General features: G+C 38.9%; 2 protein-coding genes across 4 annotated transcripts; both read right to left on the reverse strand.

The window, feature by feature from the left end:
- Window positions 1–2,901: 2,901 nt before the first annotated feature.
- Window positions 2,902–16,593, reverse strand: LOC143882019 (Peroxisomal membrane 22 kDa (Mpv17/PMP22) family protein). The gene is made up of 7 exons (XM_077385396.1): window positions 16,077–16,593; window positions 15,170–15,257; window positions 6,250–6,344; window positions 5,114–5,186; window positions 4,902–4,994; window positions 4,715–4,801; window positions 2,902–3,201 (listed from the first exon to the last, which is right to left on the reverse strand). The coding sequence occupies exons 1-7, from the start codon at window positions 16,532–16,534 to the stop codon at window positions 3,121–3,123; spliced, it is 975 nt and encodes a 324-aa protein (XP_077241511.1). The 5' UTR covers window positions 16,535–16,593; the 3' UTR covers window positions 2,902–3,120.
- A 4,169-nt stretch (window positions 16,594–20,762) lies between these two features.
- On the reverse strand, window positions 20,763–27,413 carry LOC143882021 (transcription factor GAMYB-like). Of its 3 annotated transcripts, none has more exons than XM_077385397.1 (5): window positions 27,267–27,413; window positions 25,043–25,451; window positions 23,470–23,781; window positions 21,418–22,438; window positions 20,763–21,328 (listed from the first exon to the last, which is right to left on the reverse strand). In XM_077385397.1, the coding sequence occupies exons 2-5, from the start codon at window positions 25,406–25,408 to the stop codon at window positions 21,039–21,041; spliced, it is 1,989 nt and encodes a 662-aa protein (XP_077241512.1). In that variant the 5' UTR covers window positions 25,409–25,451; window positions 27,267–27,413; the 3' UTR covers window positions 20,763–21,038. The 3 variants fall into 3 exon arrangements, with proteins under 3 accessions (XP_077241512.1, XP_077241513.1, XP_077241514.1); XM_077385398.1 differs by lacking the exon at window positions 27,267–27,413 and adding an exon at window positions 26,951–27,254; XM_077385399.1 differs by lacking the exon at window positions 23,470–23,781 and having other exon boundaries at window positions 27,267–27,412.
- Window positions 27,414–27,866: the final 453 nt, after the last annotated feature.

A 27,866-nucleotide genomic window follows, 5' to 3' on the forward strand; every position in this document is an offset into this window, starting at 1 on the left:
CCTTCTTCTATAAGCCGGGCACCATTCCCAAACATCATCCCTACTAACTATACACTCACTCACCATAGCTTCTTTATTCACCGCAACCCGAAAAATTTCCGGGAACAACCTGAGCGGGCTATCACCACACCATAAATCACTCCAAAACTTAACTCTATCCCCTCCATAAACCCTAAATCTAATATTCAGGTTGAATAGGGGGGACATTTTAAAAATATCTCTTCACACCGTTAGCCCCTTTGACTTAAAATTATCGAAAGACTCCCACCCTCCGGGTTGACAACCATACTTACTACAAATGACCCTAACCTACAAATGAGATCTTTCTTCGCCAAATCTCCATAACCACTTTCCAAGCAAAGCGTGGTTAAACTCCCTAAATCTTCTAATACCCAAACCACCCACCTTGATGGGCACACAAACATCCTTCCAACTCACCAGAGAGATTCCTTTTTTGTCCTCATTACCTCCCCACCAAAATCTACGTTGAATCATTTCAATCCTCAACGAGACACTGACAGGACACTTGAAAAGAGACATAAAATATACAGGAATATTTGCTAAGACTGCCTTGATTAAAACCAATCTTCCACCTCTAGATACTAAATTTCTCTTCCAAGTATCCAACCTACGCCCAATCCTTTCTAAAACCGGCTCCTAAAATGCCTTATTTGGTCTTCTTAACAGGTATTTTTACTAGGGTCAATCAGAGCTAGCCCGGCCCTGCCCAATCAGGGCCAATCAGGGCAGGCCAGGGCCATGCTGAGCCCTGTAGGGCGGGCAATGGGTTGAAGTTTTTCGGCCCTGACTTAGGGTCAGGGCTGAGATAATGGGATCCAGGGTTGGGCTAGGGTTTTGAAATACCCGACCCTGTTGCAGCCCTACTTCTCACCTCCAAAAACTTTCATTCATGGATACAAACATCCTAGACCTTTACTGCATACTTTCTATCTTTATAACACTTCCAAAACAGTTCTAGATAAGTAAGAATTCTTTAAGAATAAAAATAGAAACTATCCAAAAAAAAAATGGAATCCAAATCTCCTCTAAAAATATATCTTTTTATCGTAAACTGTTTATAATTATATGCCAACTCTAATTCGACCTTCCTACTTCAGTTTCAACATCCTCAATTCAAAGTAGAAACTCTAGAAGCTTCAAATAAGTCCATCTCCAATTCATAAAAATTCAAATAAATAACGAAATTCATAAAAAAAAATTTCTCCAAAGGTCATCCTTTGGAGAAATTTCTCCAATTTTTGTTCCGAAGGACCTATAAATGTGTGCTGCTTCATTTTCCTCCCGGTTGGAGAAAATTCGACTAGGCAAATTGATAACCCTATTAAATTGTGCTCGAGTTTCAAACGAAGATATTATGGAGATTTGTTCCACCCCTACTTATCAATACTGTTTCGTCTCATCCGAAATGGACGAAACGATTCATTCCGGGCCGTAACCCAGTACGAAACCGGTATACTTTTCGTATTGTTCCAGATTTCGTCCATTTCAGACGAAATTCGGCCGAAATTTGGAATTTCAAACCAAATGGGCGAAATGCCCAATTTTGTCCGAAATATGTCATTTTAGTTAGTTTTCTTCTACTCTTCTTGTCTATTCTCGGTACTCTTCTCTTCTTTCCTCTTCATATTTACAGGTAAAGTCATTTTAGTAAATGTCCATTTACTTAAGATTTACATGTAAATAAGGGAATACCCTCCATTTGGATTCATTAAAAATATTTTCAGGACCCAATTCTAAAAGGATAAAAAGTCAACTTTCCAGTTCTAGTATAAAATTTGAAAAAATCAGGCCAGGTCAAAATCTTAACATCCAAACGATGAGATATTTGAAAAAATCGGGCCAGGTCAAAAAATCAGGACAGGCCAAAATCATATTAAAACATTATTAAATCCCAAATGTCCGGTAAAAAAATATCATAATTTGGTCTCCAAAAATTTTTCATCTTGTCAAGCACTAGTCAGCACACGGGTCAACATAGGCATTTCAACTGATAGTGATTTTCCTATGAGTAAATGTTGGATCTTTTACAAATTTGGTTCATTTAATTTTTTCTTATATTATTTTAACAATTTCTGATATTTTTTATTTTTTGGAGGGGTTTTTTTTCATTTAACCCCTCCAATTTGGTTTAATGGACAAGCATTGTGTGTCCATTTTTATTTTTTCATATGGTCCATTGGATCACCCCTCCAAATGTGGGACCCATGTGTTTTGGGCAGAAACATGGACACACAGTGTCTGTCCATTTCCCCCTCCACCTTTGATTGGATTAGGATGATCCAATGAGGCTGATTTTTGGGACACACCCTATCCATGGAAGGGCCTTCCATATGAATGCTTGTGATCCCCCAAAAAATGTGGGCCCCCACCTTGTTGCTGCACTCGAGTGCAGGTAACTTATATGCACTCTTGTGTAGGAACACTTTACTCTCTTTTTTAATAAAGTGTTTTAAATTATATAAATAGATTGTATTCACATCCAAAATAGTCTCCTTCCCAGAGACAAGCATCCTAGACCTTCCCTACAAACTTTATAATTTTCAAAAATTCCAAGACAGTCCCAAACAAGATAGAATTCTTTCAGAAAAAAATACAAAGTTTCCAAAGAAAACTAGCCCAGATCTCCCCTAAAAATATAAATTTCTATCATAAATTGTTTCTAATTATAAGCTTGCCCAAATTAAGATGTATTCACCTGCAAAGCACATTCCTTCCTAGATGTGAATATCCTAACCATAAATTATTTCTAGTTAAAAGCTACACTTAATTCACCCAAACTCGCCAATTCAAAATAAAAACTCTAGAAGCTTTAAAGTTTAACCAGCTGCACCTTCCCAAAAGATGCACTTTCTAAAATCCAATAAAAAGTTATTCCAAAAATTCAAATAAAATCTCCAAATTTCATAAACATGTCTTTCTTCAATGCTTATCCCTCATTCTCCAATTTTTGGTTTAAAGGGCCTGTAGATTTGTCCACTGCATCATAAACCAAATGCAAGTACTATAGGTGTATTGATGGGGACCTAACCGGTTACAATGATAAGCTATTCTACATATAATGTCCATTGCAATTTTTTAACCTAGATAAAAAAGGCATACCTATTTGGGGAGAACATCTTTATGAGCTTTAAATGACAGAATCACATTCCATGCTAGAGCAACAAAATTTGCTGCAAGAACCTGTCATTGACGATGGATGTTAGCTTGACAACAGTCAAATAAAAAGTAGGGTCAAGATAGTTAAAGAGAATAGGGAACTTCGTAATTAATGTTTCATCGGACAATGAACCTTACAGTAACACTCAGTTTGGTGAAATTTTGCTCAAATCTAACACTTGTCATATATGTATGTATGGTTTTTTTTTTTTTTTTGAAAAGATCATATATGTATGTATGTTAATGAGGGCTTTTTATACCGTGCACCTACATGTGCAACCAAAAGTACAGTGGGACTCAAATAATTGGATGATTTAAACCATTAATTTTTTGGACATTGACTTGATAGGTTGTGCCTCAAAAATGGTTTGTATAGGACATAGTTACCAAAGTGGGAAGCAAGTGCGGGAAGCGATGTGGGAAGCGAAAGGGGAAGCAAGGAATTGGGAAAAGAGAAAATGCGGGAAGCAAAAAGCTCTAAAGAAAGTAAAGAGAAAATGTATAGGAAGCGTCATTGAAAGTCAACATTAAGCATGTAATAAGCCTTGTTGGAAGTAAACAATAAGTGAAAAGAAAGAGTAGGATTGTAGTTGTTTACGGAGGAAGGGTTAATATAGGCAAGGATTACAAGTAGAAAAGACAAATTTTAGGAATTTATAGTTTCACATGTTTTATTCATGTATATTTAATGTTTAATTTTATGAAAAAACCCGTATAATTTTTATTTGAACTTAATATGAGTTTCAATTTTTAAATGGACACTTCTTTTTTTTAAATACGCTCCTTCAGCATTATCAAAAGGAGAAAATTTTCTATTAGGAAGAAATAATACCCTAAATCGGAAGTGCGCTAAATTTGGGAAGAGAGAAGAACTTTGCTTCCGAAGCAAGTTTCTAGGGAAGCGAGCTTCCCATCTAATTAGGAAGTTTCCGGTAACTATGGGTACAAGATGATCCTAACCTCCAATTTGTGGAGGTTTAAAATGGACAGAATGATGTAGAAACCCTCACAAATTATAGGGCTAGGATCATCCTATGCATAGGATTTTTGGGGGACCAACGAATGAAATGGTTTAGATCATCCAATCATGTGGGTCCCACTCTAGTTCCTGGCTGCACATGTAGATACACGACCGACCATTTTATAAAAACTTATATAAATGCATGCAAACATATTTCAATTTGCATTAATGAGCATTGAACCTTTTTTTTTATGACATAGAGTATCCCCACCCCATTTTAGGGCGGGACTTATACCTAAACCATGAATGAGCATTGAACTATTCAAAACATAGTTAGACCCTTGAACATAGATATGTCTTAAAGACAACCCATTCTTTTGAGTTTCTCACACTTTAATGCTTCTCACATAAATGGATGGAGAATGGATGCATTAATTCACATATATAATTTGCAAAAGGTGATGCTTCCCTGTCATACTAACATTGTATATTAATGATTTTTGGGGAAATGTACAGGTTTTTGAAAAGATTAAATAAAAGACCAAATATTCAAGATAAAGATTCTCTTGTCCAAACCTGGAATTGCTGTGGAACAAACCGAAAGTTGAGAAATTGAAATGGTATCCACAGTTGCCAATTTGCCAACACAGATGAAAACCACTCCTACACGGGATGAAAAATGACCAAATAGTTATAAATAATAAAAGAACAATATTGCCATAAAAAAAAAACAACTAGAAGATTGAGTTCATAGCAACTTCACTTGTTGAAGCTTCGGTACTACTAGTGACGGTCTTCCCTCTAGAGTCACAAGTGCGGATAAGAACACTCCAATGAAAATGGGAGAAAAAATACACTGTGGAAAACACAAAACTACATTTAAAACCAGCTATGTTTTGACAGGATTAATTTCTCAAGCCAAGTGGCAACATTACTAATTTTGGCATGACTGACAAAAACGAATTAAACACTTACCTGATCAATCAACAGCCGGATGAATGCACCTTTTGCTCCCGATACAGTCACCAATCTACTTAAATAAAAATACCTACAAATCCATTAACGAAGTTTAAAAATACCTACAAATCCATCGACGAAGTTTAAATAATGTGATTTCTCAGGCTTCAAATTCTATTCACATTGCTAAAATGGATTTCTAACACAAAAATCCAGCGGCTTCTAGACATAAGTAAGAGGAATCAAAAGATACGGATAACCAACATTTTGGTCAAAATTTTAATATGCCAGTAAAAAGGGAAAATAACTGGAAGCTATGATTTGTGGACACTGACACGAGTGTCGCGCATGCTGACACAGACATGGAGTGTCGTACACTGCAAACCCCCAAAATTTAGAAACAGAGACACGGCTAAAACAAAATGTATATATAATCACAATTTATAGACAAAAATTCGTGTGTCGAGTTTCAACACGGATACGAAGTGTCTGACATTATTGACCCCTAAAAATCTAGAGATGGTGACACGCTCATACACACCTACATATAAAATTACAGACTACTATCATAATTTGCAACGATATAAATACGGCATTCATTTAACAAACTAACAAATCTTAGGATTAATCAAGTATATAATCTAAAAAAAGTGAGATAATCAAATAACAACGCGTTCATAAATTTAATCTAGTTATATTTAGTCTCTAATATGCAGCGAGAAAGGGAGGCCAATAGGATACAGTGAATATAACATTGAGATAAGAGTTTGTTTAGGGTTTTTGGTTTAGGGGAAGGGATATAATAGCAAATATTGGTTAAAGAAGAGTTAATAATAAAAGAGGTAAACACAATATTCAATAATAACAAAAAATGTCACACTTGACACAGTACAAAAACATGTTGATGTGTCACTTCTAGTAGTACATTTAAGTGTCGAAAGGAGTGTTGAAACATGTGGAAACATGTGTCGTGTTGGACACGTGTGTCAGCAATAAATTCAAAGCAAGATTCACCAGATATCATCAAACTTTAAGAGGAAACAAGCACAAGAGAAACAAATCAATGATATCTCCAAATGAAAAGAATATCATTGTTGCTAGCCAATAATCTTCAAACTTCCAAATATTACAAGTGATGGATTCCGAATCATTACCAGAAATGCAATGTGGGACCCACCAACACAAATCCCAGGAGAGTGAATACAAATGTTCGCTTCAAGTCCAATGTGAGCACCCGATCAATCCAAAGCTGACAGAACACAACATTGGAAGATGAGTTGTCGAGAAAGTCGGGAGATGCAACATATACTGTTAGTAATTAAGAAGACAGGTTTTCTGGCAGGTCATGAACCTACAGTGAGTTGCTTGGTCATTTTGGACACAAAGTCCAGCAAACTTTTATGAGATGGAAGAATTTTTCATATTTCAATCAAATCCATATCCATTGCGCTGCCTCTCTAAGATGTCGAAAGAAGGCAGAACAGAAAAAATAATTGAAAAAAAAATGAGAATTTTCACAAAACAGCAGCCGGGGTTCTTTAGCAAAAAATAAAATGACTAGTGAATGCTGAGCCATAGACATGCAGATAGCCTAAACAAAGAATCCTAAGGTATCATAGCCAGTTGCCTCTTTCTATGATGGGTCAGTTCTGTTTTTCAAACTTCCTGGGGAAGACATTAATAAATCCTGATATTTGTTTGGTGTTGTGATGGGATGGGACCAACCTGGCATCATATGGGGCACCACCCATCTTTTTATAGATCCCATCAAACACATCAACAGGGAGCAGCAAAGCTCCCAAAATCATCATCCGGCAGAAAAGTGAAGCATTCCTTTCTACAAATCATGCTGAAAAGCCAACATTTTATCGTGTTCTTGGAGAATTTGTAGTGAATTTCAATCGAGAATTCCTGTAGAAATGACTCATGGGGAAATACTCAAAGGAGAAGAATGTCAATGATGAGCTTTTAGTTTGAGGGCTGCTAGGAAGATGTGCCCACGCCACGGAGCTGCCTAACAGCCCTCCCTAATAAGCCACTTACCCACAAAGCACTAACGACCAATTTTTTTATGACAAAAATACCCCTATTCATTTGATAAAATGACTAACATTTCCCTATAAAGGTGTGCATGGAAATATTATGAGGGCTGTTAGAGACAACCAAGACACAAGAATGTCCTCATATCATTTCTCTTCTAGTTTAACATGATCCAAAGCCAACAATACCCCATGAAAAGTCCCATAATTCCCTCAATGAATGTATTTGTTAGTGTTCCATGCTCTATAAAATCAGCAGTGCTTTTAACTTTGCAGAGATGAGCTACAATGATCTGCCTCTTCCAACAGAACCCAGAGCAGTTAGTTCAATTCTATGATCTGAGGATACAGATTCATGTGTCGACATGGATACGAGGTAGTACTTGGAACTTCCGAAAGGTGACCTTCTATAATCTGCCGCTTCCAGCAGGACCCAGATCCCCATGACCTACCACATAAAACTGAATCATTCTATTTACATATCATGCTGGAGCTTATAACTAAATTTCATAAACTGTCGGATACTTTTGATTGTGTTCATGGAGAACTTGAGTGGATTCCCATCAAGGATATCAGTAGACATGCCTCACAAGGGAAAACCCAGTGGACAAAAAGCAATGAGAATGTTTTAACTTTAGTTCAATTTGATTCAAACCCTAGCTGCTCTGATATCCAAAGCCAATGAGTACTCAGTGAAGAATACATAACGTCCAATTTTGTATGGGTAAGTGACGGGGATTGTAGACGTCCGTTGCGGGTTTATTCAGTGCAGGACCACACTCGGGGATTGTTCGTAGGGATTTTGAGGATTATTTAGCATTATTAGGGTTATTTTAGTCTTTTATTGCTTACTAGGGCTATTTTAGTCTTTTATTGATTGTTGAGTGCCTATTTATAGGCCAAAGTACAGATTTTTGTTACCTTTTGATGATTAATTGATTGATTACAAAGTTCTTCTTTCCCCTCTCAATTTCCTCTTCTACTTCTCTTCTACTTCTATTATACGCTCTCTCTTGTTCTCTTCCTTCTCTCCCTAGCCTACATCAAAGTGGTATCAAATCAAAGGATTCAAGCCTCCGAAGATCGAAGCATCACTTCTGAAATTGACAAACATCTCCTTAGATCAGCCCAAACCAGCCCATTTTTCCTTCAAATCTGTCGTCCTCCACCAAGCGTCCGAGACCCCCTTCCTCCGTTTGTTTCCACCTTTCAAACCGACTCCCACTTCTCCTTTGTCCTCTCTTAACCCCAAGCATCTTTAGTCCACATCCATCCCTCTTATCCCAACCGGCCAACATAATTTCCTTCACCATCTTAACCATCTCCTTCATCTCCCTTGCTTGTCACAGAACCATCAACAGTCCACCTTTTTCAGAGTTTGTTTTGTAGAAACCAGCCACCAACACCCTTTGTTCTCAATCCATCAAACCCTTTCTCAGCTTGTCTGTCCTTGCCTAAAAAATCCTAGGTTGAAGGCATCCCTTTGTAATACTTCAATTCATCTTCTCAGAGGATTTGAGCTCTACCTCCATCTTCTCCGGGCTGATTGAATTGACGCTCAGGTTTTCTGCCGAGTTTTCAGAAAGATACGGTTTCACGGAATGTGTGTGCATATGCTATTTGTAAGGTAGGAGAAGATGGATATAAGACACCTTTATATTTATCCCCAACTGGTAACCTACAGCAGTAAGTAACAAGCCTTAGTAAAAAAAGAGGTAGTCCCCCCCACCTTGCTGCCCCCCACACACCCCCCCCCCCCCCCTTTTGGCTTTTGTGGTTCACGTGACTGAGACAGACTCTATCTCTGTTTACCTCACTCTCTACTTTCTCTCTCCTCTAGTTTTATCTTTCCTCACCCACTCTCTAGTCTTTCTCTCTCTCATTTCTCTCTCTCCCCCTCTCTCTCCCTCTCTCTTTCTAGTCTTACTTTCTCTCTCTAGTTTCTCTCTCTCTCTTCATCCAAGCCTTTTCCACTCTGAATTAGGCCTCAACTTCCACACGAAAGTTGTTCCACGCGGCCAGCAGAGTACATCCATCTCATTTTCAGCAGCAAACAATGACTGTCAGCTCAGTTCCAGGAGACATCCTGGCCGTCGATCACGCTCCAACTTCTGATCATCGCCTTTCTGACATCCGATCGACGAACCGTGAGAGGCGGCCCCTTTCTATCATCATCAGCTATATATCCAACAGTTGGATCTTTTAATTCCCATTCCATTGACCAAGGAGGATCGACGAGGTGTTAGTGGAACCATCCATGACACCGATCAGCATGCGCACACTATTTCCGCCACTTCTGGTGCAGAGCAGTTGTCAGGAATACCAAAATGGACCAAAATGGCTTCTTAGGTAGTGAGTAGGCTGCCAAGGTACGTATCTTCCTATTTGAATTCGTGATTTAATATTTTTATCGGTAGATAGGCCGTTAAATTGCAATAAGGCCCACATCAAACTTGTTTTCATCAAACCCTTGTTTTCTTTCCATTGATAACCCCCTTTATCCTGAATTTTTTACAATGCCTTCTTTCACATGAATTTTAAGAAGTTATCTTTATTACTTATTTCCTTGCATTACATTAGCATAGTTTAGTTACTTTATTTATAGTAGTTTGCGTCGTGTATCAGCGGAACCCCCCTCCTTACCCGTAGCTCATGAACATAAGAACACGTTCACAAGCAAAGATGGAAGACCAAGTTAAAATCTTGGAAGACGATGTGAGCCCTCCTAGGGGAACAATAGAGTGAATCTAGGTGGTTGATCGAATCGACAGGCAAACGCTATATAGGGAGTCAGTTGAGTGACTAGTCTACCCCTCACGCGGATGGGCTTGGACTCCAGGAGAGCCAACCCCGTATTGCTTTAGGAGCTCCAATCGGTCCCGTTGGAATTCTCCCCACCCCAAGAGGCCTCGTCCCATTGCTAGGGGGAAATCCCTGCTAGGGAAAGTCATGTGCAGGGCAATGATAGGAGACATCACCATGTTGGGCAACCCAATCAAGAGGATTTCGATGAGGTGGAACATTTCCATGAACACGACCCAGAGGGTTATATGCAGCCATCTCCTCAAGCTAGGAATCCAGATAGGCGTCCCGCACATCGACCTCACAAACATGTTCCAGATCGGTTTTGGAGATTTAGTGAGGCAGTGGTACGATTTGGCATGAGAGTGTGTGTTGTGGGCCATTCGATATTCAGTTCTCAATCTAGAGCTGGTAGGATTTTGCTGGTTGTTTAAGTAGATGTCATCATTATCACAGGGAGTGATAGTGCAGGTATACAGAGGTTGAAGGATTTCCTTCAGAAAAAAGAGTTATGTACCAAAGACCTTGGTCGCCTGGGGTGATTTTCTAGGGATAGAGGTAGCATATCCACTTTTCTTTTTTTTTCTTTTTTTTTTTTTTGTGGGGGGGGGGGCTATCTCTGTCACAAAGAAAGTACGCACTGGATATATTGGAAGAGACAGGTTTTTTGGAAGCGAAGCCAGCTGAGACACCTATGGACCCGAACGTCAAGCTCTCTCTTGATCAGGGGGCTATGAAGCATGGGTACGGGGTGCGGGTACGACACGACACGGGTACGTGATTTTTCAAAAAAACCGGGTGCGGGTACGCCGAATATAATAATATATTTTAATATTTTATTATATATTTATAAAAATTAAAAAACAATAATTGGAGAGCAATCAAATAACAGTAACATCACCAAAATGGAAAATTCTAATATTACTCTTAATTTCATAAGTGATTAAGTTCCATATTTCATAAAATGAGACATCAATACATCATTCATTAGAAAAAAAGTCTGTCGCCAGTGTGTTGACCAGTGTGTTAACCAGTGGAAGTTAAGAAAGTTAAGAAAGTTAAAATTTTGACCCGACCCTTTTTCTTCGGATTTTGTACTAGAACAGGAGAGTTGACTTTTTTCGATTTTAGATTTGGGTCTTGAAACTATTTTTAATAAATCCAAATAGGGGGTATTCCGTTATTTACATGTAAATCTTAAGTAAATGGACAATAAAATAGTAAAGACAGTTACAGGAGAGGAAAGAGAAGAAGCACAGGAAGGATTTACACAAGACAGGAGCAGCAGGAGGTGTTGGGTACGCACCCAGCAACCAAAATTGAGGTTTTTTCAAACAAAAATTTGGGGTACGTACCCAGGACGTACCTGGGGCGTACCCGCACCCAATACGTGTCAGGTACGGGTACGGGAGCCTCGGAAGAGTACCAGTGCTTCCTAGTCAGGGGGATTATTGGAGGACCCGGGCAAACGCTTAGTTGGGAAGTTGATCTACCTGACTGTCACACGTCCAGACATTTCCTTTGCAGTCAGTGTAGTTAGTCAATTCATGGGTACACTACGGACACCTCACTGGTCAGCAATCACCCATATAGTGAGATACATGAAGAAAGCTCCTAGTAAAGGACTGTTCTTCAGAAAACATAGTCATAAGAGGGTCGAGGGGTATTCAGATGCAGACTGGGCAGGATCTCCTACAGACAGGAGGTCTACTACCGGCTATTGTACTTTCTTGGAGGAAATTTGGTATCTTGGAAGAGCAAGAAACAAGATGTATGCAGGTCGAGTGCAGAAGCAGAGTATAGAGCCATCACCATACATGATGTGAGTTGATCTAGTTGAGGTCATTTATGTCAGAGATTGGGTTACCCGACTCCACTCATGCTTCACTTCATTGTGATAAAAAGTCTGCCATCATATAGCCTTGAAGCCAGCTGAGAAAGTAAGTACGCACTGGATATATTGGAAGAGACAGGTTTTTTGGAAGCGAAGCCAGCTGAGACACCTATGGACCCGAACGTCAAGCTCTCTCTTGATCAGGGGGCTATGAAGCATGGGTACGGGGTGCGGGTACGACACGACACGGGTACGTGATTTTTCAAAAAAACCGGGTGCGGGTACGCCGAATATAATAATATATTTTAATATTTTATTATATATTTATAAAAATTAAAAAATAATAATTGGAGAGCAATCAAATAACAGTAACATCACCAAAATGGAAAATTCTAATATTACTCTTAATTTCATAAGTGATTAAGTTCCATATTTCATAAAATGAGACATCAATACATCATTCATTAGAAAAAAAGTCTGTCGCCAGTGTGTTGACCAGTGTGTTAACCAGTGGAAGTTAAGAAAGTTAAGAAAGTTAAAATTTTGACCCGACCCTTTTTCTTCGGATTTTGTACTAGAACAGGAGAGTTGACTTTTTTCCCTTTTAGATTTGGGTCTTGAAACTATTTTTAATAAATCCAAATAGGGGGTATTCCGTTATTTACATGTAAATCTTAAGTAAATGGACAATAAAATAGTAAAGACAGTTACAGGAGAGGAAAGAGAAGAAGCACAGGAAGGATTTACACCAGACAGGAGCAGCAGGAGGTGTTGGGTACGCACCCAGCAACCAAAATTGAGGTTTTTTCAAACAAAAATTTGGGGTACGTACCCAGGACGTACCTGGGGCGTACCCGCACCCAATACGTGTCAGGTACGGGTACGGGAGCCTCGGAAGAGTACCAGTGCTTCCTAGTCAGGGGGATTATTGGAGGACCCGGGCAAACGCTTAGTTGGGAAGTTGATCTACCTGACTGTCACACGTCCAGACATTTCCTTTGCAGTCAGTGTAGTTAGTCAATTCATGGGTACACTACGGACACCTCACTGGTCAGCAATCACCCATATAGTGAGATACATGAAGAAAGCTCCTAGTAAAGGACTGTTCTTCAGAAAACATAGTCATAAGAGGGTCGAGGGGTATTCAGATGCAGACTGGGCAGGATCTCCTACAGACAGGAGGTCTACTACCGGCTATTGTACTTTCTTGGAGGAAATTTGGTATCTTGGAAGAGCAAGAAACAAGATGTATGCAGGTCGAGTGCAGAAGCAGAGTATAGAGCCATCACCATACATGATGTGAGTTGATCTGGTTGAGGTCATTTATGTCAGAGATTGGGTTACCCGACTCCACTCCTGCTTCACTTCATTGTGATAAAAAGTCTGCCATCATATAGCCTTGAATCCAGTCTTCCATGAGAGGGCAAAACACATAGAGTAGACTATCACGTTATCCGTCAAAGGATTCAAAAAGGGGAGATTTGCACAGTATTCACAAGGTCAAACGATCAGATAGCTGATATGTTTACCAAACCCCTAAGCAAAGCAAGTTTGAGTGACTTATGTAACAAGCTGGGGATTTATGATATATACACTCCAGCTTGAAGGGAAGTGTTGAGAGTGGGCGTATTACATACCCACTTAAGTGGGGTATTTCTGTCTTTTCTATGTAACCCTATTCTTATATATATAAATACGCAAAAGTGATCCCACTCGGTCGAGTAGATAAGCTTATCTACTCGATCGGGTTAAAAACAGTGGGGGCCCACATTGTTTGAGTGATCCAAACCTTTCATTTGAAAGGCCGTTACCTAGATAGGGTACACACAAAAAATCACATCCATAGGATCATCCTAACCCATCCAAAAATGGAGGGGAAAATGGACAGAGTCCTAGTTGCCGTAAACTCCTTGGGCGGGTGGGAAACCCGTTTCCCATAAAACGCGTTTCTCACAGTATCTACCCATTTTTCCCTCCACTTTTGGATGGGTTAGGATGATCCTAGTATCTGATTTTTTGTAGACCCCCTATCTAGGTAAGGGCCTTTCAAATGAATGGTTTGGATCAACCAAACAATGTGAGCCCACACTGTTTTTACCCGACCGAGTAGATAAGCTTATCTACTCGACCAAGTAGGATCACTTTTCCCATATATATATATATATAATTTTCGTGTGGGAGAGGGTAACACACAACTCTCTCTCATTCTATCTTCTCTGACTCCATCTACTCTCTTCTCTTCTTCTCCCATGGAAGATAGGATAACTCTAACATATATCATTTCTCATTTCTGAAACATTTTCAATGCATTTAAGTTGTTTCTCAATGTGTTTCTCATACGATTTTCTATTGCTTCCCCGCTTCTTGTTTCCCCTCTATTTTTCCCCGAGCTTCCCACTTCCGTTTCACTTTTCGCTTTCCGAAATAGTTTCCCAACCTGGTAACATGAGTTGTAGGCCTCTGAGGTTAACTTTTCTTTTTGTTCAATGTGTCCTTAGATAAAGAAGTTAGCATGACTAATTCCTTTAACAGAAGTGATAAGATAGGAAACTGGTATTTTTACTAGGAAGTTGACTAGGTGGCGGTGTTTTTGGATACAATTAATTTTGTTTATCTTAGGAGATGTGGAGTTGATAAGTCCTTTTACTCATCGTAGACTCTCCCCAGTTTGGCGAGCTGGGTGTGCCCCTGCTCCTCAAAGGTTTGGGCATTATGTTCGATGCCATGAATGGAAAAGATTCTTACAGTTGACCAGCTTTGTAGTATACAAAAGATTACCGTGAATCATTGTGCTCTATGCTTAGAAGGCATTGAGTATGTTGATAACTTATTGCTCCATTGTAATTCCACACGCAAGGCTTAGATCCCTTTGGAGTAAGTTAGGTTCCGTTTGGTAACAATACGGAACACTTTGAGTATTGGTCATTGGCTCCATGGCCACCTAGAGGTAGAACTTTTTGGAGTCTTTTTCTTGCAGCAGCGCTTTGGCTAATCTAGAAGAAAAGGAACAGGAGAGATAATCTTTTTGGATTTTTTTGGTGTCTTCAGCTTGCTCAGTTTGGAGTTGGTATAGATAAACTTTTAACTTTTGATCATCTCCCAACTTGTGGAGTGATCGTTCCCTCTGTTTTTTTTTTTGGGTGTATGTTTTATTGCTCTGCTTGTTCTTGTAGTTTTAGACCTCCCCAGTCTATCTTTTCTTTTTGTTTAATGATATTTCCATCATTCAAAATAAAACAAAGAATAAGAACACAAAACAACATAGAGCAAGAAGATAATACCGTTTACATATTACTTTCAATAAAATCAACAACCCTAACCAATAACCAAACCTTCAACAGTAACAAGAAAATAAAGAAAACCACTAGGTAATATCGCCAAAAGGAAAGAGGGAATTACCTGGCAAATTAAATCCCCTATGAGAGTTAGAAACGCAGATGTCAATGCCTTTGTGAATACTGGGTACTTCTCAAGAGCTATCAAGTACCTGGGAAAAAAGAAAGACAATGAAATGTATCATTTGAAGAAGGGAATCATGCTATGAGATCCAACTATTGTAGCCCACCGCTTGGATGGGTGGGGTCATCCTATGGGAGCAAGTTGTGGGTTATACTATCTCATTAGTAGGACACACCAGATGAAATAGTCGAGATTATGTCAACATTAGATGGATCGGTCAAATCGTGTGCTTCTAGCAGTACCATTCACTTTTAAACTATCTTTTATCTATCTAGTCTAAGATCTTCACACTAGTTTTAAACAAAAATATTCATTTTCTCTCAAGTATAAATGATTAAATAACACCAATAACAGCTTAAACTTTTAGAGTATTTGGTTGTTTCACATGGTATAGACTATAGAGCAATTGCATCAAGGCAGATCCTGAGTTCTAAACCCAACCACTCCTTAATATTAAAAATCCACGTGTACAGCCAACCCAAAAGAGGGGCCACATGTGCCACATGTACGAACAACCCGAAAGAGGTGCCACATGTGCCACGGGTAAGGCCAACCCAAAAAAGGGGCCACACGTGAGGGTGAGTGTTGAAGTATAAATGATTAAATAACACCAACTCCAACAGTTTAAGCTTTTGGAGTATTTGGTTGTTTCACATTTTCCTTATCATTTGCACATGTAGAAATGCCAATCATATATACCTGTAACAATCAAGATTCAATACATATCCAATGATACACCACAGTTTTCAAGACTAACACAATATAAAAGGTTGGTGATGTAGAAATGTAAAAAAGAACAATAGATAAATTTTACCATGAAAAATAAAATAACATAAAATAAACTTACCATGAAAGCAATGAGGGAATTTTGCCACCACTTTCCCCTTCACCTCCCCCACCTGAATTTCCATCACCAGACCCTCCAAAACCACCAATTCCTCCAGAACCTCCGTCTGAAACCGCTTGAACCCTAAAACTATCAAAACCCATTTGCCTAAATCTCATATTATAAGAACCCAAAACCCCAAAACCGCCATCTGAAACCGGTTGAATCCTAAAACTATTAAAACCCATTTGCCTAAATCTCATCTTGTAAGAACCCAAAACCCCAAAACCGATTCCATGACTGGAATCTGAAGAGGGCGAGTAAGACTGGCATGAGAAACAAACCCTAGAACCGATTTTCTGATTGGAATTGGCAGAGATTCTGTTAGGACTACTAAAAGGAGAAAAGGGTTTCAGAGGGAAACGCGTGAAATGGAACAAAGGAGATTTTTGGATCATCATCGAAGAATTTGGCGCCATTTTTGCTCTCAAATGGCCACAACGTTAGTTTTTTGAACTGTAAGGCGTATAGATGTATGGCGTCCTTTTGGGTTTTTACTGATACGAAAGCCCTAATTTGTAAAACAACGGATTTGCCAATTTCGCAGAAAGCCATTTCGCGGCTGACTTTTGCATGAGGGAACAGCCACCTCATATTATTTAGACAATAGGACAAAATCTGCTAAAAAGTGAGCCGGTGTGGCTTTTCTCTCATGCAAAAGTCAGGGGGCTTTCTGCAAAATTGCCTAGAAAACCCCCAAAAGTTTACAAAAACATCCATAAATTTTGGGTTTGCATAATAAGTCTTGTTAAAATTACTATTCTGCCTCTCAGGAAACTACAAAATTACAAAAACATATCCATGAAAAAAATTTAAAAATTACAACAAAAAAAAAAGGGCGATGATATTTTCCACCCCCCCCCCCCCCCCCCCGCGCGCATTAGAGCATGCGCGCCTCTTATAACGTGATTTGACGCATAGTTGCCCACTTTTCACTAGGGGTGCAACTCGGGCCGGGTTGGGTCGGGTTGAGAGACTTTGCATTCTCTCAACCCTAACCCAACCCAACCCGAGCCTCGGGTTGGGGATGGTCAACCCTAACCATCCTCAACCCTAACCTAACCCGCCTCCAAATCGGGTCGGGTTAGGTCCGGGTTGGGTTCAGGTTGAGTCGGGTTCATCTCGGGCCAAATAAAAAAAATACAAGGAAAAAAAGCATAATCCTAGAAAAACAAGAGAAAACTAGAGGACATAGGTCGGGTTCGGGTTCGGGTCGGGTCGGGTTGCCAAGGCCTCAACCCTAACCCAACCACACCACAATATAAAATATTTATCTAACTTGAACATAAGGAATACTAAGCTGATCACCTCTAACAGCCCCCCCTTCTTGGGAGATCCAACCAGTTCCAAAAGGTATTATTAAGTCTAGTAGAACAAGCATGATTAGCCAACGAATCTGCAGCACAATTACTTTCTCTATACATGTGAGATATGAGGCAGTTCATACTAAAAATGAGAGACAATATATCTTGAGAAAATAATAGATAGACCATGGATGCTTATTGTTGCTTTCAATGAGATTAACAAGGACTTGATTATCAGATTCAACCCTAATATTGATGAGACCTAAAGTTTTGCAATATGTTAGCCCATCTAATAAGGCTCTAGTTTCATCTACCATATTCAAAGATATACAATACAAATGAGCAAAAGCAAAAACAACCTTGCCAGGATAATCCCTGATAATACCTCCTCCCCCAACCAAACCGGGGTTCTCTTTAGAAGCCTCATCAACAGTTAGTTTATACCAATTAGTTGGCAGCAAGGTTTTAAATTTCGGTTTCTGGGGTAGTTTCGGTCCTCACTGAAACCAAAATTTTAGCCGAAATTCGGTAAAGGCGCTCAAAATGTCGTTGTTTGGGCCAAAATTTCGTTAATTTCGACTGAAATTCTACAAAGGAATAAAAAATTAATATTTTATCAAAAATTTCGAAATTTCCAGCAATTAACGTTTCGGTTTCAGTCCTCACCGAAATCCGAAATTTCGGATTCGGACGAAATTTAAAACCTTGGTTGGCGGCTTGTACCAGACTACCTTCATGATTTTTTTATTAGGAATGATGCTTTACCCTACTACCAGCTATGTTAGGATATTCATTGACTAGAGTTGTAATTGAAACCCTAATCTGACAAAGAAAGTCCTAAGGCTTTGCAAAAAGGTCACCAAAAGTTTGCAAAGATCGCCGTTTGGTTGCTGGGTTTTTTTTTTTCCTAGGATTTATGTGGGAGAATATTTAGTGGTGACATCAGCTTTTTCTTGGTGACATCAGCAAAATCTTGTCTTGAAAATGGTGGTCTCTCTTTCTCTCTCTCCACTCATCATAATATCTTTCTCTAATTAATGCTTGTCCCCTCTTTTGTCTCCTACCTTTTACCCACATAAATCCCAGGAAAAAAAAAACCCGGCAACCAGGTAATTGTATTTAGGGAAAAATACACTTAGACCCCCTGTGGTTTCTGACACATTCAACTTGACCCCAAAAGTTTAAAAAGTTACAAGTAGACCCCCTGTGGTTTCATTGGGTTTTTTTAACTGGACAGAGCTGACGGGGTGGGGGAAAAGACCAAAATGTCCTCGTCTTCCTCAACTGAAAATTAGGGTTTTCATACTTGAAAACTAAAAATTGGGGTTTGATTCAAACCCTTGTTGATTTATCAACATAAACCCTCCATTTAGGAGTTTTATTTATCTTCATTCACATCATTATAATGATTTGCACAAAAACCCTAATGTTTTAGGGCTTTATTTTATGTTTTTATCAAAGTTTTTTTCTTGAAATGTGGGTTTGATGTAACCATGGGGTGGGATTCGATTGTTTGTGGTGGAGGTGACGGCGGTGGCCGGAGATGGCGACGACGGAGGTGGCCGACGGTTTTGAACGAAGGCGGTGGCCGGAGGGGCGATGGCGTGACCCTAATCCCTCTGCAAATAAGGGTATTTCTGTCCTCAAAATATTAACCATAATTAGTTTTGGTCTTTCCGTCAGGTTAACCTGACGGACAGTTGACAGAGGGGGTGTACTTGTCACGTTTTGAAACCACAGGGGGTCTACTTGTAACTTTTTAAATTTTTGGGGTCAAGTTGAATGTGTCAGAAACCACAGGGGGTCTAAGTGTATTTTTCCCTTGTATTTAAGTTTCTACAAAAATTTAAAAAAATCCATGAAGAAACCAAAAAATTCGATTCTTTCCAAAAAATTGTAAAAAGATCACGGGAATTTTTGGAAAATTTGTTAAAAAAAATTGTTAGTATTACATTACAATTAGGTCCTCCAAACATTACAAAAAGCACCACCTTAAAAATACACACCGAAACGACGTTTCAAATCCTAAGGCAAAAATTGAAGGAGGACGCGTGATCATCTGTGTCGTGAAGACACACACAACAGGCAGCCTATGTGAGTTGGACCCACAAAATGCACAAATGTGCACTTCAGGTACCTAGGCGGACCCTAGTCATAGCCAGTGTGGCTCACCGGATTAGCTCGGGCTAACTGGTAAAGATTCGACCACCTGGGTATGAGCCTCTAGCTCAACTAATAAATACTATGTTCTTCAACTCTGAGGTCGGAGGTTCAATCCCGGCTTACCTACGCCCCCAAGAAAAAAAAAAGAAGAAGATTCGACCGTCAAAGCATCCCTTGGATAGGAGAGAATGGAAGAAGATGATCCATGTAAACGAACCCAACTAGTGTCAGGATTAGACGTAGTCAATTTGAGCCAGATAAATCCTGTCACCTTCTTCATGAAAATTTCCTAAAGAATTCATTAGCCAACCCCAACTAGTCTGGTACAAAGGATTAGTTGAGTTGAGCTGACCGTCAAAGCATCCCTAAACCTTGTGGGCAGGTATTTAACAAAAAATTTGAAAATCTGGTTTCATCTACTTTTGACCCCCTCAGCCTAAGCTCTAATCCGAAGCTCTAATACCACAATGTGAGTGCCTTAGATCCAAAACCTAATGCCCAAGGGATCTTTGGCATTGGGCATGCATAAAAACAACCGAGCCCAGTTGCAAATCTACGACTTAAGACCTTTTAAAAAACCAACACTCGAGCCAATACTGAAGCTGGGGCAGGAGCGGACTGTATCAGTCGATAAACCTTTGTAGGGGCTTGGCACGGCTCAGATATACCTGTGTTTTGTCACCGGCATAGAAGTAACAGTGGTCTGAATCATATTGAAACCTAAAATTTCATTACATATCCGCCCATATCTGCCAATATCTTAAGCAATGACTAGGTTTGTTGTGCATTTTGGGTATGACATTACCCAAAATAAAGTTAGATTGAAGCACAACCAAACTAGCCACAACTTTAAAGTACTATTAGAGCAAGGTTTGGCAATGAATTGCATGATTTGGATGCCTCAGACAAAAGACACAACGTAACTTTTTTTTTTTTTTTTGAAAGATAACAAAGTTTTAATCCATATATAAAAGGCTACAATGTATCTCCAAAAGCTAAAAGAAGGCTGAATTAAAAAAACACGATGTAACTTGATAAGCTGGTAAGTAGGTGAATGTCATAGAAACAATCCACCCATAAAGAAAGGAAAAAATTGGAGGGCATAACAGAACTTACATTCCAAGTTTCTAACTGATCACTCTTGCATAAACATAGAATGAAGACTCCACACATATAGGCATATTGTGAAATGAAATCCATCAAATATTCCAAAGTCATTGACAGAATGTTTCACATCAAGACTGCATAGTTATTCTACAATGATAACAAAAACCACTTGTAGCAACAGTACCTCAAATCTAAGATCTCCATCTTGCATACCAATGCTCAAGAAGCACAACTTGCCATACAAACACTAAAACCCACAACAAAATAACCATGCCAATACATATTACCATAAAATCTCATCAACCTATTGTAAACAAATCTTCAATGTGAGCTTCCATAAAAAAAAGTTTCAAGGAAGTTCAGACATTTGACATACAGAAGGCATATTATTCCAAGCACAAGAGTCAAGTTCCCATTCCTGACTTAATGTTGAAGTTCCAGAGGCAACATGCTTGTAGTCATTGCAGAAATCGTCACCAAGAAGGGCTGCCAAGTCTTTCGCACATTCGGAGTTTTGGTCAAACCAATCCCCACCAAGTAAAGCATCAGGCCTAGAAAAATCCAACCGAGTTGAAATTTCCTTCTCTCCTCCCTCCGGGGTTGAAACATGATCAACTGTTTCTTTCTTAATTTCAGAACCTGCAGAAACCATCAATCAGTAACCAAACACAAGTAAAATAATAATTATACATTTAACCTTGAGAAAAAAGGAAAAGAAATATACTAACAAGGCAAAGTCTTGGCAGGTGGGGATTCGTCCAATGAGCATCCGCTGATAGGAGGGGTACACTCACTAAAGACCGATGCAGCAGAACGACCCAAGGGAGAAATTGGGTCCCCACATTCATCCCATTCTGTCTCACATAAGTTCAATGGTGAACTTTCAATTACATCGGCAGGCATGACAGCAGATGAATTTGAGCTCTTCTCAGGAGACTGATTCTTTGCACTGCTCAGAGCTTGGGATTCATGGAGTAATGCTTCTAAAAGACCACTATGCCGTGGAGAAAGACAATCAGACTGCACTTGCAAAGTTGGTGGAGGAGACTGGATGTAGGTATCAACAGCTTCGAGAGGAGGTGGCAGGGGAGGACATGGGTCCCAGCCGCCGAGATCAGTTAGTGCATATTGGAGTGAAGGGAGCTCCGACTTCACAGCCCTAGGTAAAGGCTTAGAAGCCGAAAAATTGCCATTTAAAAGGGCATGGCTGCCAGTCATTACACCACCAAAGGGTGCTAGATTCTTGCCGTTGGGGTCAGGATCATAGGGCAATCCCAACCGAAATGGACGGTGAATCTTCTCACAAGCTTCGTTCTGGAGTTGGTCAAATGGGTGAAGCCCATTGCTGACACTGCCATGAAAACCAGGAAACAACATTTCGGATTCACGAGGTCGCTTAGCACGATGAAATGTTGGGGGTATGAAGCTATAATTCTGAGAAGATGCCAACCCCTTGCTCAGCATGCCATTTGCAGAAATATAGGGAAATGGTGGTCCATAGGATAAATTCCCTTGATTAGGTTCCAAATTGTTGAATACAACATCAGGAATGTCATAGTTGTTCGCCTGCAAGAGGTCATGATGCTGTGCTTCACCCCCATTGAATTCACCGGTGTTTTGATTCTGTTGACCTTCGTTCAATGCTTGCAAACACACATCAGGAGGGTAGAGTGGTAAACCAGCACGTTGCCGTCTCTTTATTCGAGTATTCCAGTAGTTCTTTATTTCATTATCGGTACGCCCAGGCAACTGCAACAATAGAAGACAAAATGCTTCAAAAAGCAGTAAAAATTTCAAAGAAGTGAAGCTGGAAAGATCATGAGAATCAAGAGAAATCATGAGAAAGCTATGTAATCAAGGACAATTCATTTTCAGAATGGATTTTTCAGATTCATAACAATTTCTTACCTTTTATATTTTTGGTAAATTTTATTTATTACGATATATGCTTATACATGCTATGCTTTTTTATTATTATTTATTGAAATTTGTTGCATATTTTCTAACAGTACGAGTATGTGTGTGTGTGTGTGTGTGTGTGTGTGTGTGTGTGTGTAGGAAAAGGTTTCTGAGGTATATTATATATTTTACATATATAATATATAAAACTTATCTTTGCTTAATTGGCTTCTGAGAGCTTTTTGGGAACTGTGATAATTTGAAAGTTGTTTAAATTATAAAAGACAAGATGAGCTAGCGCAATTATCAAAACATGGTAGTGCCAATATCAGTAGCCAATATATATTGAAAGAAATATGTCACAATATATATATTTTTAAATTTATTTAAACAGCTGTCCAAAGGTATTATAATACCCAAAAAGCTCTGAGAAAGTAATTAAATATGAAAAGACAAGCTGGGTTTGTGCAATTATCAAAACATGGTAGTGCTAAAATCAGTAGCCTATAATTATACGGGCATATCAGCTTGTCTGTGATTAAATTAGGAACGGGGAAATTATACTATATCTTCGGGACTAAGTGAACTTCAACTCTGGAGCTGATAGCAATTACTGGCAGTAATATAACTTTATATGTTCCAATATAATTGTGTAGGCATACCAGCATGTCCAGTTTCTTAGTTTACCACATCTTGTATGTGACTAAATTGCAAAGGGCAAAATTATACTATTTTCAAGACTAAGTGAACTCCTACTCTGATGTTGATAACAGTTACTGGGTTTCTCTTGGTCAAAGACTGCAATGTGCACAATAACTCAAAAGGCGTGAAAATGAAATTCATAACTTCAAAGTGAAAACTAAATTGAAATATGAACATACATGTGCAGCCATCCTTGCCCATTTATTCCCCATTTTGGCATGGAGTTCGATCAACCGTTCTTCATCTGCCGTGAAAGCACCCTTCTTTATACGCGGCATCAAATGGTTTTCCCATCGTAAATGACAGCTTTTTCCACAATGGAACAGACCCGAGTGCTTCGAAATAGCATTCCAATTTCCCACTCCATGTTTTTTAACATAATACCTTAAAATAGCATCCTCTGCGGATGTCCAAGGTCCTCTCTTCAAACCACCCCGTCCGCCTCCCAAGCTGCCTTCGCAGCCATCTCCATCAATCGACAGTGAGTTGGTCTGGTAAAGTTTTCAGATTCATAACAATGCACGGGTAGAATCTCAGGTTTACAATTTCTTCCCTGTATATTTTTGGTGAAGTTTTATTTATTACAATATATGCTTATGCATCTACGCTTTTTTTTTTAATTATTATTTACTGATATTTGTTGCATATTTTCTAACAGTACAAGTATTTGGATATATATTTTATGTTACCATATATAATATATAAAACTTATCTTTGTTTAATTGGCTTCTAAGAGATTTTTGGGAACTGTCTTAAACCTTTGAAAGTTGTTTAAATTATAAACGACAAGATGAGTTAGCGCAATTATCAGAACATGATAGTGCCAAGAATTATGTCACAACATATATATATATATATATATATATATATATATATATATATATGGGAAATGTTATCAGTACTACTGTATTTTGATGAGGGCACTCCTCACTTTATTAAAAGTACAGTATGGCCCGCACCATATGATGATCCAAACCGTCCATTAGATGGGCCACAGCCTAAATAGGTTGCGCCCCAAAAATTATTTCCATAGGTTGATCCTAACTTCCGATCTAAAGAGGATTAGGATCAACCCTCTAACATTCAGATCGGAGGGTTAGGATCAACCTATGGAAGTGATTTTTGAGGCACAACCTAATTAGGCTGTGGCCCATTTAATGGACGGTTTGGATCACCTTATGGTGCGGGCCATACCGTACTTTTAATAAAGTGAGGAGTGCCCTCATCAAAATACAGTAGTGGCGATAACACTTCCTATATATATATATTGAATGGTATGTAACAATATAATTAGGCTACTGACATTGGCAAGGCCATGTTTTGATAATTGCATAAACTCATCTTGTCTTTTCATATTTCATTATGTTCTCAGAGCTTTTTGGGAATTGTAATACCTTTGGACAGCTGTTTAAATAATAAAAGACAAGTTGGGTTTGTGCAATTATCAAAACATGGTAGTGCTAAAAGCAGTAACCCTATACTTATATAGGCATATCAGCTTGTCTGTGATTAAATTATGAACGGGAAAATTATACTATTTCTTCATGACTCAGTGAACTTCAACTCTGAAGCTGATATCAATTACTGAGTGCAAAATTATACTGTTTTCAAGACTAAGTGAACTCCTACTCATGTTGATAACAATTACTGGGTTTCTCTTTGTCAAAGACTGCAATGTACACAATAACTCAAAAGGCGTGAAAATGAAATTCATAGCTTCAATGTGAAAACTAAATTGAAATATGAACATACATGTGCAGCCATCCTTGCCCATTTATTCCCCATTTTGGCATGGAGTTCGATGATCAACCGTTCTTCATCTGCCGTGAAAGTGCCCTTCTTTAAATTTGGCCTCAAATGGTTTGCCCATCGTAAACGACAGCTTTTTCCACAACGGAACAGACCCGAGTGCTTCTGAACAGCATTCCAATTTCCCTCTCCATGCTTTTTAACATAATCCACCAAAATAGCATCCTCTGCGGATGTCCAAGGTCCTTTCTTCAAGCCACCCCCTCCGCCTCCCAAGCCACCCTCACAGCTATCTTCATCAATCGATGGTGATTCGGTCTGATCCTTCGAGAGCATCCTTTCGTCACTCTCATTCGTTGTACGACTCATCTGCTTGAACCCAGTGCTAAAGTCCAAAAAGAAAGCAGATGCCCTTAAAAAGGAAACAGAATTGAAAGTGAGAAACTTATAACGGAAAGTCATACATACTTCAAATTCAAAACATCCCCAAACCAATCCAGCACTAGCTAAAGAAGAAGATCCCACCAGCTGTTAACCCTAAGGAAAACATAATTTTAAAAAAAGCAAAAAGCAGCACAACGCAGCGAAGTTGAAGGATCCGCACGAAATGAAAAGTTTAATATAGACTATAGGACATAACAGAAGTAGAATAAGAAATGAAAAGCTGATGTCCTAGATCTCAAGATCTGAGAAAAATATAATACTGAGAAAGAGCACACAGTTTCTAATCAGTACGGCAGTGCAAACTTTGAAAAAAAAAAAAAAGCAGACAAAAGAAAAGGAAGAAACAGATTGTTATCTAAAACTGAAACAAACACAAACACAACTTCAGACCCATGTTACAAGCTAAAAATCAAATACTCAACTCAACTCAACACAACTACGCCTTTGTCCGGAACTAGTTAGGGTCGACTACAAGCTAAAAATCAAATAAAAACTAAAAATTCAACTTGAGTCTTCCATTTCTGAAACCTAATAATCCTACATAGAATGAGAAGAAAGGATCAAAATCTACTTAGCACCAAAAGAACACCAACTGTATTACCTGACGAGAATCATAAATTACCAAGCTGTAAACAATCCACCAAAGAAAACTCAGAAAATTACAAAAAAGAACTTCAACAATACAATTGGAGGATATAACATTAGCGCTCAGAAAAGGAAAATTAAAAATACCCGAGTCAGATCAAACCAGCGTTGTTGCAGAATTCAAGAAAGAAACAACAATTCACAGAACAAATCCTAACTTCCCCACTCTTTCCATAATCAAAACCCACATCCCTGAGAAACCCAGGTCCTAGTTCCTAATACCAGAAATCAGCCATAGAAGGGTACAAAGAAGGACCATAAAATAAATTTGAAAAGAGAAGATACAGAAAAAAAATTCTAAACCAGAAACAATGAAATTAAAAGCATCTCAACGCACAACACCAGATCCAAGCCCAAGCTAAAAAAAAAAAAAAATCAGATCAGTACTACGAATCAATCGATCAATCAAGAAAATTCACATTAGGTACGCAGGAATGGAACCAACCAAAAGCAATTTACATTAAAACAAAACCTAATCTATCTTAAATATCTGCTACTTGGCATTTGAGATTGTTCTCATACCCTAGAAACCCCTAATTGCAGATTACATCAAATCTATACTTACAAGCCTTTCAACCAGGGAAAATCCACAAAACCTACAAATCCAAGACCAGAAATCCAAAAAATTCAATCTGGATAAGTAGGAATCAATCAATTCACTCGAAGAGAATCGAAATTCCCGTCGAGAAACCGAATAAAGGAAAGCAAATGGACGTAAATAAACCCTAATCCCCCAATCAGACAACAAAAAAATCCAAAATGAAACCCTAACAAAACCTTAAAAAAAACAGAATCAACAAATTAGCAAGACAAGTGACTTACCTCAGCTCCCAAAGACATCAAAAACCTTCCAATTCTACTTCCCGAGCCCAGAAAAATCAAATCCAATAACCAGATCTCAAACAAAAGGAACAAAGCAAAAGCAAAAAGCAAAAAAAAAAAAACTCGAGGCAATCACGTATGAAGAAACGAGAAATGAACAAAATGGAGAGGAATCGGATAGATCAGATCACAGAAAAGGCGTGATTTTCAGAAACCCTAACCCTAGAAAAGAGAGTTGAAAATGATAAATAAAAAGTGGCTCAAGGAGAGAGAAAATAGGGGTTTGTAGAGAGAGAGAGAGGGGTGGAGAGATTACCAGCGCAGAGAAAGAGAGATTTTTTCCTCAGTTTGTGCCCCAGCCCATGGTCGCGGGCGGAGACCCGATCAACGGACCCACTCTTTTCCCATTTTCTCTTCTCTCTCTCTCTCTCGTTTCGTTAGAAAATAAATGATAAATTATCCCCTTTTCTTTATTTAATATTATCACTACGAGTGGCTGTCCAAAAGAAAAAGTACTTGTTAATATATGGACCACACCCTAAATAGGTTGTGCTCCTCACTTTATTAAAAGTACGGTATGGCCCACACCATAAGATGATCCAAACCGTCCAATAGATGGACCACACCCTAAATAGGTTGTGCCCCAAAAATTATTTCCATAGGTTGATCCTAACCCTCCGATCTATAGAGGGTTGGGATCAACCCTCTAACATTCAGATCGGAGGGTTAAGTTAACCTATGGAAATGATTTTTGACGCACAACTTATTTAGGGTGTGGCCCATCTAATGGACGGTTTGGATCATCCTATGGTGCGGGCCATATTGTACTTTTAATAAAGTGAGGAGTGCCCTCATTAGAATATAGTAGTGCTGATAACATTTCCCAAATTAAAATATCATAAAAACATTTGCTCTA

Source organism: Tasmannia lanceolata, unplaced genomic scaffold, assembly GCF_043159265.1.
Source record: "Tasmannia lanceolata isolate RefF3 unplaced genomic scaffold, GAP_Taslan_0.1 ptg000007l, whole genome shotgun sequence".
In the NCBI taxonomy this organism is placed as follows: domain Eukaryota; kingdom Viridiplantae; phylum Streptophyta; class Magnoliopsida; order Canellales; family Winteraceae; genus Tasmannia; species Tasmannia lanceolata.